General features: G+C 38.9%; 1 protein-coding gene across 1 annotated transcript; it reads left to right on the forward strand.

Moving 5' to 3' along the window:
* Positions 1 to 12,789: 12,789 nt before the first annotated feature.
* Positions 12,790 to 14,722, forward strand: LOC149197930 (uncharacterized). The gene is made up of 3 exons (XM_089408876.1): positions 12,790 to 12,927; positions 13,121 to 14,105; positions 14,220 to 14,722. Exons 1-3 carry the CDS (start codon positions 12,790 to 12,792, stop codon positions 14,720 to 14,722), a joined length of 1,626 nt encoding a protein of 541 aa, XP_089265002.1.
* Positions 14,723 to 14,993: the final 271 nt, after the last annotated feature.

Raw genomic sequence — 14,993 nt, forward strand, 5'->3', positions numbered from 1 at the left:
CTTATCCACCTATTATGCCAACTCAAAAGATCGACTAGATTGAGAATCTGTTTGGTCAAACGTCCAGATCAACACAGTTTTTTTAGTGTGCAAGGGTTTTTGGAAGTGATTTTAGTATCAAGCAAACGAATTTCATGTAGCTGATGTATATAAGAATATGGTTTGCATGATTTTCTACAATAGAAAAAATCATGCCAGATCCATTTCATAGTCAAATTCAAAAATTATGTTGTCAATCCATGAACTTGCCTCTCGACATTTCTTTCTTTAAGTTGTTAATTCGCTAGTGTATAAATATCTCCTTGATCTGCAAGTCGAGATAATGAAGAATAGATCATAGAAACTTTGTTTTAAATTGTTGAAGACTCTCTACTTTTATTAATACAAGTACTTTGTTCTTGAAGTGTGAATGCATCCTTAGCCGATTTGAATTGAGTTCATAGCACCTTACACTCAACAAGAGGGCCCCCTAGAGAGCTGTAAGATAGTTTAGATGTTTTGTTTTCAATGTCATTTCAATTAGTTACAATTGTATTTGCATTTAGTTTACTATGTTCAGTCTTTGTCCATTTACTCACTATTGATTTTGTTGCACGGGATTAAGCACTCTTTAAATTTGAAAACAACCAAAAACATTTTAATTGTTAGTTATTTTCATTAATATTTTCCACTTAGTCTTAGATTTATATGTTTGAATTGATTCAAATCTCCATCACGCACACTAGTAATCTATCATAAGTTGAAGTTTCATTTCTGCTCTTTAATTTATGCAATAGGTTTGATTTCTAGAATCAGTTTCAATTATGCTCGATAGAATAGGATTTCAAATTGATGCAGTAGATTAAGATTTCATTTCAACAAGTAGAGTAGCTCTTTCAATTTGATGCAACTAGAATAGTCCTTTAAATTCAACGTAATTAGACTAGTCATTTCAATTTGATGCAAGTATAATAGATTCAATTCTTGTTTTTGGAAGCACAATTTACATTTTCAAGTTTGATAAAAAGAACATGTGGTAAAGTTGAGATGAGTTTATCTTGATTTATTTCATTTTTGTAATTTCCTTTAATAGATTAAAATTTTCTTTGTCATTTTATGGTAAAAACTAAAACTCCTAACATATATTATGCACATGCACTTCACAAGGACATGAACCTTGGTTTGACAATTAATGAAGTAATTTAACTACCAATTAAGTTACCCAACATGTTGATCCACCACTATATTAGGACCTTCAAATGAGACTTTGTTGGATGCAATGAATGTATGATCAAGCTTCTCGAGATGATCTTTGTTTGATGTTCTTGCAAGAGCTTTATTCTTGGATGTCTCGCAACTTTCCTGATAACCAAGGCTTGTTTTGATGAGAGGTGATATTTGAATATTGAGAATATGATCTATAGATTCAAACCCTTTGTGAAATTTTAAGTTGTGTTTGAATTGTTCCAATTCTTATTTCAAAAGAACAACTTCTTCTTCTAATATTTCACGAAGTTATTCCTTCTCATTTAGTTGTTCTGACAAAAACCCGTATATCCTTTTAGTTCCCTCTAGTTCAACTTTGAGAGAGATAACAGACTCTTCATTTAGATCTTTGTCTTGGAGTTGTTGCATTAGTTGACCTTCCCTCTTTCTTGTAGGTTTTAACCCTGTACAGAAATTACCTGCATACGAATTCTTAAACAAAGAAAATAAACAATGCGAGAGCATAACCCATAAAACACATATGCACAGATATTTTTCCCTGGATCCCAAAACCGGGACTACCAGCTTGATTTTTCATTATTTTCCTTTCAATGTTACAATACATATTTATACATGCCGAAGCATCCAATACCATGGACCGAAAAACCATCGCGTCCAATACCATGTGCGAAAATCATGCACAAAACCATAGGTAGGTTCGCCCAACCTAATATAGGGTCCAAAAAAAATTTTCCCGGGGCGCTGCCCTGGACCCCGTAGAGGGGGGCTACCCGCCCCCCTCAAACCCCCGGACAGGGGGGGCTGCCGCCCCCCCTGTGACCCCCCCGTTGCGCAATCGGCGCAACGAAGGGGGGCTACCGCCCCCCTCTAACCCCCCATTTAACTACGTAGGTTAGTCGTGGAAAGAATATAACACAACCCAACATTTCTAAGGGTTTTTATTTCCTTAAATGCACTTCTAAGTTCCCCTTCATAATATATTTTTGCTTCAAGTTCTTATATTTTAGCGAAGAACAACATTTCACCTCTTTTATTATTATTCACACTCATTGCTTTCGTAATCACTTTCTTCTTTAGAGAAGAAGTTCTTCTTCTTGTCACCTCGCTTCTTCTTTTGATTCTTAGAATTGGATCCTGGTTCATCATCACTATAATTCATTTTTGCATAAGGACATTTATAAGCATAATGTTCTACTCTTCCAATTTTAAAACATTTGAAAGGGCACTTACCTTTAAACTTATCGGTTCCTCTCTTCAACTTTCTAACAAACTTGACTTCTTCTTTATTAGAATTATGATAGGAGTATGCTTGATTTTTGTAGGTATTAACCCTATACAGAAATTACCTGCAAACGAATTCTTCAAACAAAAAATATATAATGGTGAGAACATAAAACAAATATACATAGAGATTTTCCCTTCGATCCCAAAACCGAGACTACCAAATTGATTTTTCATTATATTCATTTCAATGTTACAATATAGATATATACATGTTGAAGCATTCATAAACCCCAATCTACTAACCCTGGATTAAAACATAATCGTAATTCCCTTGATTGGATCTACAAAATACCATGGGAAAAAAACCATCATGCCCAAAACCATGTGCAAACCCCATGCACAAAATCATGGGTAAGTACACCCACCATCTTTAGGTTCGCCCCCATCCTCGAGTCCACCAAATTATTAGACTGAGGCTAGTCTTGGAAAGAATTTAACACACACCCAAAAAAAATTCATGTTTTCTCCCTTCTTTGGTTGCTTGGAATGTTTTTTCCTTAATTCCCGATTTTCCTCCTTTATCGTTAGCTCATATGCTGAGAGTGTTCAATGAAGTACATCAATATTTATTTTATCCATATTTGATAGTTCTTCAATGGTTGATACCTAGGGATTGAATCTTGACGGAAGAGATCTCAATATTTTTTAAACAAGAACATCATCCTTGACTCTTCATTAAGACTTGCAATAGAGTTTCCAATCTTGTCTACTTGACGAACATTTGAAGCAATATCCTCATGTTCTTCGATTTTCAAACTTTTGAATTAAGCCCTGTAAGATTGTAGCTTGGCTTATTTTACCTTTTTTCCCCCTTGATAACAAGTTTTAAGCTTATTGCATATATCATGAGTTGACTTACACTACATAAGTTTAACAAATTCTCAATGATTGGGGTTTGTTTTCTCCTCGGAGTCCCTTCGTAATAACACTGACTAGTCCTAAATTAACCATTATACCACCCAATTCATCTAGAAACTATAAGTTTCTCTTCCGACCTCTTTTTCTCTCATCTTGATGGAGCTTTGTATGCTCTTTGAGACGGTGTGTTTGAACTCCAAGAATTCTACTATTAGCTATGCTTGAGCTAGTTTTAGAGATGTCATGCCTATATTTCAAGTTTTCTCTTCCTAGAAGACAAACTTGATGTTTTGGTAGTTAAAATGGATCCTTTCCTTTTTAGGCCTTGGCGATTTTAAGCAAGTTCAGAGAATCCAAAACCATATCTTCCACCTGGTCATTGCGAAGGTCTGCCTTGTCGAGTGTTGCATGGAGATTAAATGGAGGGAGCAACAATTAGGGACATGACTTGAGGGGAGGCTAATTTGATCTCTAGAGGGTTATCGACTTGATTGTGGCCAAGACATTTGCTAATGGCGGAAGTTCTAAGACCTGGGAGGGGCCCTCCTTATCTTTCATCTCTATGTCTAGAGTAAGATTATTTGATTGTGAGTCAAAGGATTCAACAGAGGCAAGTGCCTCAAAATGATTGGAACTCACTGCCTTTCCTTCTACATCCTTTCCCTACGATGATGGATTCTAATGGTTACGATGCTTATTTTTAACCTTAGTAAATTCATCCTTGTCTTGGGATGGGAGCACTTTAGAATGTGAATTCATGTTAACTAGAGTGAAATTATGATATAAGTGGTCATATTCATGGCACCAACGACATCCAAAAGGAATATGCTTGTAATTGAGTGATTACTTCCAATGTGCATCCTAGTAGTAGATGTCAATTGACTTTGATAAGGGTTTCGATATGTTCATGTATAATTATATTTGAGCATAAGAGATGTATCTAGCTTACCTTGATGCCTCTAATATTTTGATAAATTGTCCCAAGGCATTCCCAATCCTTGCGAGGATTTTTTCATCCCAGAATTCTCGTGACATCGAATACACGTGAATCCATTTCATGACATCCATAAAATATTCCTTATCTAGAACAAACCACTCCATCCAAAATTATAGATACATTTCAATTGAATTGAAAAAGTATGGTTTGTTCTCGAAAATTGATTACAGTCCTCCAAACTAGTTAAAATAATTGTAAAGAAGCCTTTTGTACCATGTTAAGCTTAATTTTCCCCTTAATCTTATATTTGTTATGAACCCAGGTAGTCAAGGCTTTTTCATATTTCCATATTCCCAAAAATTTCTCAATCATCACATGGTACCTCATATACTACACATATTCTCCTATTCAATTTTAGCAAATCTCATGTTTTGGGTCTACGACTACTTTGGGTAGCACACTTCCTGTTGAGAAATCTAGGGCAACTAGATTAAGTGATTTCTCTTACTTTGATAACTACATGAGATGTATTTTTACTTAACTTGATTAGCTTCTTCTTTCTCTTGATTACATTTAATTTTATTATCATCAAACAACTACCAAATCATAAATAACAATGAGACAAGAGGACACATGATGTAGGCAATCAGCTAGGGCCAAAATGATGCAAGAGCATCCAATACTCTTCATTAAATAAGGAATCCAAAGTGGAGCAAGGAAGACGTGGACCATCGAAGCAAAACAAGGGACAAATTCTGTTTAAAATAGAGCTAGTTTGATGGAATGGATAAAGTCTCTAGAAGACTTATTAAATGTAATCTGCCATATGTATACGAATAGTGATATTTAAGGGTTGTTGAGGAAATCAAGGAAAGGATTGATCGAATCCTTTCATTGAGCCGATCCAATATTCCTGTAATGATGAACCTGTGTGTTCTATATATATATCGTGAGACAGATAGGGGAGATAGATAGAGAGAGACAAAGTAACAATTAGAATTTGTGTAAGTCAGAGTGGTCAAAATGTAACCGAAAGGAGAAATCGTTATAAGGCTAAAACTCCTTAGCCTGTATTCAATATGTATAATGAATAGATTGTGTGTTCTGTGGATTTCTGCATGCCTGTGTATTTCAGTTATGCTGTATATATCCGTGAATGGTTTAAATCTCATTTATAAGTGTGTTGATTAACCATCGATCGCTGAAAGGATCGATGGAAATCTAAAATATCATAGTTAATTATTGCCTAAGTGTTGTGTGTGTCGTAACAGAGTATGCTAGAGGAACTGGCTTTAAAGCGCAATTCATTGAATAACATAGAACTGGATCCGAATCCGTACTTGAAATTTCATAGACGAAACCTATACCCTTATCAGGTCCGTAAAACTGATCGGATCGGCGCATTGAAGTGGAAGGGGTCTGGCCTTGAGGATTTGCGAAATGCGATCACGCAATTTAATCACAATCGTCAGATCGCGAGCTTGATCAATGGTCAAGATGTGATCGCAATTCATAATCGGAGGAGTTAAGGGCTGGCGAATATGGGTGTGCCGACATCCGAAATGCTGATATGCAACATAGCGATACACCAATAGCCAATAAGTGGAGATCGAAGATCGGGAAGCACTGCAGAATGGAAAGCGAAAGAGCGGACCCAATGATAATTATAGATGCGGGCTTATAGATTTTGAGATTTGGCTGTAAGTGTTTCGGAGCGGGTTTTCCCGTGTATTCCTTTGTATTCCAATAAAGTGTTGTGGCCCTAATTTTTAAAGAAAAATCTGAATAAGTGTATGGTCCTAGATTTAAGGCCAAAACACTATTTAAATGCTTCCGATAGGTTTGTGGGCCATAACCCACAAGCCTCAGGATCGAAAACTATAAAGAAATGGGAAATTGGCATACCCCAAAATCTCCTTTCATCAAGTGGTATCTGTTAGTGTCGGTATGTTCATCCCTCCGTCAGAGATCAAATCCTCTTGTTGCATTCCATATTAGGTGTCCCGCTCAATCAGCTGCATTCCATTAGGCGCATGGATCATCTAACGGTAGTGGCTTCTCCTACAGTTTCCCTCATGTCATTTACCTGCTAGCTCATGTTTATTCATCAAAAGTTGCATACAGTCACCTTTTTGTCTTAAAGATTGCAGAAGTCCTTTCTAGGGTTTCATTGTCATTTAGGTCTAGGGTTTCATTAGGGTTTCGTCAAAAAGGGTTTCAAAAAGTCCAATAACAACCAGCATGCACATGAGGAGGTTCCAGCATCAATAAATTTCAAAATCAAGTGTTCAGAGATTTTATTGTACAAATTCATGTAATTTTATCCCTTCATATGTAAATTGCTTCACCTACAACCTTGGTCACTTTTCCTAGCCTCAGTAGCTCTAACCCCCTGCAAAACAAGCAAAACATAAGTCATTCAGTTCATCACAAGCTCTAATAGGGTGAAAAAGTTCAAAACAGAGTTTAAAATAAAGTCATTTTCAAAACATTGTAAAAGTGGGTTTTTCCAGCCAAAAAAATAAAAGGCTCCTTGTATATAAGTCATATCTCCAATTTGAAAAGCTCATTTGTATTTCAAAACAAACTTGGGTAAAGCAAAGTCATGTTTGAAGGCGAGTAAGAGAAAGTGGGAGAAATTTGCCAAAAAACAGAGGCGCGACGCACATAAATGGCGTGGTGCGTTGGGTTTGATGCACGGTGCATACAACCAGCAAGCCCGAAACCTTCAACAAATCATTCCATATCGCCCAAACGCTTGGATCATCATTTATGCAAGTAGGTTGAGCCTTCCTCACTGCTTGTGAAACAATTTTTAATGCGATTTATGGTGATTGTCTTATGGTGATGGTTTAAAAAGAAATCAAACCTTGCCTCTTGAAATCTCTCAAAGGAAACTGCTGCCTAGGGTTTGAATTGTTGTTTTGGATACCAAGTCCATCTTTATATTCCCTCACCACTCCCTCATTCCATTTTCCCTCATTTCCCTATTCCCTAAACTCATATATCCCTAAATTCACTAATCCCATATCCCCAATTCTCATTTCCCAAAACCCAAATACAAATTCCCAAACCCTAGTCCCATACCAAAAGCTCCCAAATTACTCTCTAATTCCATGTTCCCTTAAACAAATCCTGTCCCAACAGTCCCTAAATCCCTCATTGTTTCCTCCCTCCACAGTCCCGCATATCACTTTTTCCCTTGGTCGCAAAAGTCAAAAAACATCACAATCACTTACTTCTCATGAAGGCAACATCAGGACAATTCATCCACTAGCAGCAATGGCATCTGATACCTCATATGATTCTGAAGAGGAGACACACAGTGACTCACGTACAAAAGTACATGCACCCAGGAGGCCCCATAGAGGTGGCAAGCATATTCGAGAGGAACCAACCACTCTTGCTGAGTTACAGGCCTGCCCTCTTGCCATCTTGTGTTTCCAACACCAATCCTGCTATGAATTCTATGAGAAGGTTGCTAGCATTCAGTTTCATCATGAGTTGGCTTGTTTGTTTGTATTGCATTTACGTGATGGTCAAGCTACTCTAGCTGGTGTCGCTTTCACATTAACACCAGAATCTATTTCACTAGCAACCGGCATTCCTAACATTGGAGAGCAATGGAACAAGAGGAAACAAATTGACCGGCAGCATTATGAACCATACATCAAACCCGGTTATTTGAGAAAGCTCAACATAGTTTTTCCTTTCTGGTACCTCAAAGATTCTTATGCTCCTTTGATGAAATTGATCATGAAGTATTTCAGCTGTGAGGGCCGGTTTTCCAATTATATGCTTATCATATCAGGCTGCTGATGCATTTTACCAGGGTGAGGATGATGAACCTCCCCTACTTCATGTGCCAAAACATTAAGAAGATGACCACCCTAGTACAGCACAAGACTCCTCAGCAGAAGTTCAACAGTATATATCATTTTGCTCTCATTAAAATTGTGGTCATCCATCAGCTTGGTTTGCAGGGCATCACTTGGGAGGACTTCATTTCTCGTGAGTTTTTCAGAGCTCCTCAGGGACCTTAAGAGGCTTTGCATGAGACAGGTGGACCTTCTTATCAGCATGAGGGTCATGAGACACAGACCGCTAGCATGTCGGTGTTTATCACCTATCAGAAGGGCACTAGACAGTTGTTCACAGCAGCTAAGCGAGTATTATCTCCACCCGGGGTGGAAGGGATCTTGCTTCCGTCATTAGCACAACAGGTTCAGGACAAAGGCAAGAGGCCACTATAGGATGAAGGACCATCAGGTGAGCGTGAGACTGATTTCATTCTCATTGAGGGTGATGATATTGATATGGGCCCGCAAAGCACAAATCTCAAAGAAGTCATTCAGGAGCAGCTGGTAGACATTGATGCCTTGTCCATCAACTTGGATAGGGATAAATGTAAAAGACAGTACCTGGAACAAAGGAATAAGTAGCATGAAGACCAACAAGCAATAATGGAGTTGCAAAACATTCGGGAGAATCGCCAAGCTACCCAAAGGAGGAGGGTGGAGTTTACTTCACTTGAGCAGGAGGTTAATGTCGATCGGGATTCATGGCTTGAAAGAGCCAATATCCACTTGGATAGGAAGTTAGAAAATTCCATCAATGAGAAGAATATGCTGAGAAACCTATCATATCATTATTTTTTGAGCAACATGGTGTGCCAAGCTAAAATCAGGAGCTTAAAGGCAAAATTTAAGAGAGCATCAAGGAGGCAAAAAGAGCATGAAGGACTTTAGATATTGACTGAGGGTTCCTTGTCCCAACACAATGCTTGATGAAGAAGACTCAGCCCAAATTTCAAAAAAAATGGGGCATTTTTCAAATTTTTGAAAATTTTGGCACAAAAAATAGGATTTTCTGCCCTATGCACCGCGCCATGTGGCGCTCGCTTTTGCTAGGAGCCTCCAAATGACAAAAAATCAGAATTTTTGGATTTGGCATGGAAAAATGTGCTTTCCTACCAATGGCCAAGAAATTTGGACAGGTTTTGAGCCCTCAAAAAGGTTAAAAACACTCAAAAAATGACCTCACTGCCCCTATTTTGACACACAGGAAGTAATGTTGGGAGAACTGAATTTTGGAGGGGCAAATGGAAGCAAAATTGAAATATTCCACTTGGGTTGGAAAGTAGACAGGCAGACCTTTCCAACAACCACACTTGGAGCAAATTTAAACACCGGGAAGGCCTTCAAAAGTGTGTCCAAACAGGCGCTACGCATAGAGAATCAAACGCGGCACATAGAGGAAATTTGACCCAGTTTGACCAGGAAAGCTCTGTTTTTCGCCCAGCTTTTGCCAGTTTGACTTGTTCACATGCTTAATGTCAAATTTTTGATGTAATTTAATGTACATTGATGGATCATGATGTAAATATGTCAAATTTTCATTTATGGGGCTAGATTCATCTGTTAAAAAGTTGTTTGAAACTGAATGAATCAGTTCCCTTGTTTCTAGAGGCATGTTGTTATGTTGCCTGATTTCTAGTTCTCAGTTTAGAATTAGTTGAAACAGCTCCTAAACATGTGAGCTCGACCCCTAGAGGCTAGGATGAGCTATGGTTTGTCTATATTATGTTGTTTTTCAGTCATTAGCATGGTTGGACTTCTGAGAAAGCCTTGAGCTTCATTGTACACTCATATCGGCATTTTGGCTAAGGAATTGTGATTAATATTTGCAGCACTCTTTGGGATCCATGTGGAAATTTTTCTTGGTACAGTGCTTTCCTTTGTAATTGTGAATTTATTTATGTGATTGTATGCCATTATCTCTCTTATTTCTTCTCAGCTAAATCAAACAAGAGTGTAAATAGAATCCATTGAAATTGCAGTGATCTACTTGAGGTTGCTTTAGTCTTTGATGTTTTCAGTTGTTTGAAGAGGATCCCTGAGCCTTCTTGCCCTCTTCATCTCCTCACCTTTCTAATCCTTCCATCTCATTCATTTTTAAGTGCCAAAAACAATTACCTACCTTGCCCCACTGAGATCTCTGCAACACTAAGCCTCATTCCCTGCACCCAAAATCTACCTTTCCATCTGAGCCAACAAAAACATCATTTTATTCAATCAAACTTTTTCACACATATACCTAGCCTAAGATCAGTATTTCTATCAGTCATCTCAAGCCCTCATCGATCATAATTTGTTGAGATTGACCCAGAGAGAGCCCTCTCCTGACTTGGTAGGGCTAGCTACCAGGTTAAGCATGGTTTGATGTTGGCCCTGGATCCTACCTTCCTTAGCCTAAGGTAAATCTAGGCACTAACATAGTGGCGTCTCTGCTGGGGAAGAAAATTTTATTTGTTTGTTAGTGTTCTTTGTTTTATAGACTACAGACGGAGCCTGAAGTTAGCGAGGTATCCTTCGAAACGCTCTTGCTTTGCATTAGTGAAAGTAGATAAAATCTGCTTCAACCAATCTCTGGTCTAGTCTTATGAACTGAACATCTGACTTGCAAATTGCCCCAGTACATGTATCAAGTTAGATCTGATTGTTGATGGTGGACAACAGTCAGACACATATGAAGGCTGAAACATTCACCTGGCGACTCCAACTCAATCCAGAGATTCCAGCGCTCACTGATCCATTCATGCACTAAAATAAAATGGTAGGGTATGTGGCAGACCCTATGTTTTGTGAAGTTTTAAAAGAAGTTAGAGATCATTTAGAGGATTTTGAAATTGATGAAGTATTTTTCATTGTCGTGCTTCAATTTTTGAGATCTCCAAAGTTTCCTCCTAAAGCTAAAACTGGTTTCTTTGAGTTAGTTGTTGAAAAAGTTGATAAGGAGATTTAGTGTTTAAATGATCAAATCCAATCATATGAATTCTGAGATCCCAAAAAGTTCTTGGAAACTCTCCCTCCTTCAAAACAAGAAACAATCGAGCTGCCCGTGGATATTTGAATTGATAGTTTGCAGTTGGAAGCATGTTTTGAGGAGTTGGGGCAGAAAACAGAGTCTGGTTTTTTCGATCCTATTGCAGTGTACATGGACATTTTTTTTAGTTTGAATGATAGATCAAATTGTCTTTTACACAACCAGACTCGTTATGTGCATGTATGGTTGTCAGCATTTACATTTGTGTCCTCGTCGAAGCACTTTCAAGCAGCTTCCTTGTCACAGTTACTTGATTGGTTGATATGGCATTACAGCGTTACTTGATCTATCAATTTTGGAGCAAAGTAGGTTAGGTTTGTACATAAATAAGCTGCATGAGGCAACATTTCAGTTTTCGGTATTTCTTTATGTACAGGTTGGAGTATCTATATATTTTTGGATTGGTATGAGTTGTTTTTGGTTTGCAGTTGTTTGACCATCCATGCCCAATGGAAGAGGCATTGTCTGCTTTCCAGAGATCTGTAGTTCTTGGCACCTCCAAGGAGCTACCATCCCTATTGGAGCCAATGTTAGTGTCGGTATCTTCATCCCTCCATCAGAGATCAAATCCTCTTGTTGCATTGCATATTAGGTGTCCCGCTCAGTCAGCTGCATTCCATTAGGCGCATGGATCATCTGACGGTAGTGGCTTCTCCTATAGTTTCCCTCGTGTCATTTACCTGCTGGCTCATGTTTATTCATCAAAAGTTGCATACAGTCACCTTTTTGTCTTAAAGATTGCAAAAGTCTTTTCTAGGGTTTCTTTGTCATTTAGGTCTAGGGTTTCATTAGGGTTTCGTCAAAAATGATTTCAAAAAGTCCAATAACAACTCTCAGGCACATGAGGAGGTTCCGGCATCAATAAATTTCAAAATCAAGTGTTCAGAGATGTGTTTTTCCTCAAAACTCTATTTTGAGGAAAACTAGGGTATCTTTAGATTTTATTGTACAAATTCATGTAATTTTATCCCTTCATATGTAAATTGCTTCACCTGCAACCCTGGTCACTTTTCCTAGCCTCAGTAGCTCTAACCCCCTGCAAAACAAGCAAAACATAAGCCATTCAGTTCATCACAAGCTCTAATAAGGTGAAAAAGTTCAAAACAGAGTTCAAAATAAAGTCATTTTCAAAACATTGTAAAAGTGGGTTTTGCTAGAAAAAAGGAGCAGTGCTAAAATTGGATCTGTCCAAAGCCTATGACAGGATCAGTTGGACATACCTCAGACTGTTATTAACCCATCTCGGCTTCAAGGTGGAATTCATAAATTGGATCATGGGGTGTATCTCAAATGTAAGTTTTGTTGTATTGATCAATGGGGCAGCATCTCATTTTTTCAAGAGTCAGCGTGGTCTGAGACAAGGATGCCCTCTGTCTCCCCTCCTTTTTCTTCTGGCAGCTGAAGGGCTCAGCAGACTGATCCAAAAAGCCAAAAGCGCAGGTTTGATTACAGGTTTGAAAGTTGTTGTAAATCTTTTTATAACCCACCTCCTATTTGTTGATGATATTCTATTATTTACAAATGGAAATATAAATGAATTAAAAGCGATCAAAAATATCCTTGATATTTTTCTGAAAGCTACAAGGCTTCAAATAAACCCCAGAAAGTCTCATCTTATAATGGAAGCTTTTTCTAGGCAGGAGGAGATATTGATCGTTTCCTACCTGCCTTTTGAAATTCGCAGCATGGATCAGCCTTTCAAGTACTTGGGGTTTTTGGCTAAAACCACATGCTTACAGGAAGCAGGACTGGAATTGGTTAGTGGCTAAAATTGAACAAATAATCACCCACTGGAGCTTCAAGTGGCTCTCAAGGGCGGGCAGACTCACTCTCTTAAATTCTATTCTTCATGCCATTCCGGTATTTTGGGTTGCGCTGACCTGGATCCCAAGAGGTGTCCTTCACAAAATAAAACAAATATGCAGCATATTTTTGTGGTCGGGAGCCAAGGAAGAGTCAGTCCTTCCCTGGGTTGCCTGGGATAAGATTGCTCGACCAAAGGAATGGGGGGGTTGGGGTATAAAGCAGCTTGTGGACTTTAGTCAATCCTTGGCCGCAAAATCAGGATGGCGTATTATCACTGCAGAGAACCTTTGGACCAGAGTAGTCAAAAGGAAATACATTGACCCAGTTCCTCTGGAGGATTGGATACGAAGTCCAAACAAAAAAGGTAGAAATTGTTCGGTAATATGGAAGGCTACCTCAGAGGCTTTCAAGGTCATTGAACAAGGACTCGCTTGGCAGGTGGGGAACGGAGAAAGCCTTAGGATTGGCAGGGACCCGTGGGTTGGCTGTAACAATCTTTATGTAATGTCCCCGGGTCTACTTGCTCATATTGATTCTTTGGGAATCCATAGTTTATATCAGATTGCAAATTTAGTTGCTTTTTCTATTTGGGGGCAGGAATGGAAATCTGTAGAGGAGCTGGGGATCGATCCAATCTGGAGAAATGAATGGCAGGTTTTTACACAAGAACTGAAGCGGACAAATGTGAGAATAAAGGACCTCCCAGATTCCCTAGTGTGGGCCCATTCGGAGACTGGCCTATACTCACCAAAGGCTGGATACAATTACCTGATGGAGAAGAAGGGATGGGAGCCACCTGTTTGGTGGGCAAAGCTACTATTCAAGCTGAAATGTCCCAAGAAAGCCAGAATTTTCTTCTGGTGTGCACTTAAACGAAAGATCCCTACTTGGGAAATTCTTCAAGCTCGTTTCAAGCAGGGGCCGAGCAGATGCCCCCTTTGTCAAATAGCCTCGGAATCCATCTCTCATTTATTTGTGGAATGCTCTTTTACAAGACTGGTCTGGGAAGAATCAAAAAAGCTTTTGAACATAACCTCCAAATGGGAGGGGGGTGATCTATCTTCAGCTTGGGATTTGTGGTGGAAAAACTATCCGGAGAAGAATTTGAGGAACCTTCCGCCCATTATCTGTTGGGGCATTTGGATAGCTCGAAATAGAAACATTTTCATGGAAAAGGCTACTCCGGCACAGGTAATTGCAATATAGAGCTCTGCTATCCTTACTAGCATACCTGAACCGGCAGGCTCGTCATCCAAAAATCAGCAGAAAGAAGTCCTGATTAGGGAAGGTATACCCTGGGCATTTTTTGACGGGGCTGCACAAAACGATTCTGCTGGAGCCGGAATCATTATCCATATCAGTCCCTCTCATTCGTTAAAAGCCTCGGTGGGTCTGGGGATGCGAACAAACAATTTTGCCGAACTTTCAACCCTAAAACTCCTCCTATGCTGGCTCATTCATAGACAGGTCCTCACAGTACAGATTTTTGGTGATTCCTCAAATGTTGTCAACTGGGTCAATGGCAAATTTAGATGTCGGAATTATATGTTGATGCCTTTGCTAGATGAAATTCAAAATCTAAAAGCTTCTTTCTCTGTTTTCTCTCTGGAACACATTTACAGGGACAAAAATGATGAGGCAGACCGGTATTCTAAAGAAGGTCTACAACAGCCTATGGGTTCGTGGAGGATAAAAGAGCAGCTGCAGGACCAGATCCGCGAGACGGATTTGGCCCCCTACACATAGTATTTTTTGCTGTTTTTACTTGCTGAATATGCTCCAGGAGTAATGTTTATTTGTTTTTGTTTTTGGAGACATATGGTTCCTGTGTTCTGATTATCACACTGTTTTATTTCCATTCGCAATGACTTAGAAAAGACTCAAAAAACTCTGCTATATAATTTTTGGAATTTTTAACGGGTTGTTTTCCTGAAAATGGAGACTCGGGTCCTTATGTTTACAGTCGGTTTGTTCTGGCTGTGGTGGGCCGAGTTCAGAAGAACTTGGTGTATATGTC

Source organism: Pinus tabuliformis, chromosome 2_2 (assembly GCF_031772625.1).
Source record: "Pinus tabuliformis cultivar Carrire ecotype Pingquan chromosome 2_2, CPIR1, whole genome shotgun sequence".
NCBI classification, from domain to species: domain Eukaryota; kingdom Viridiplantae; phylum Streptophyta; class Pinopsida; order Pinales; family Pinaceae; genus Pinus; species Pinus tabuliformis.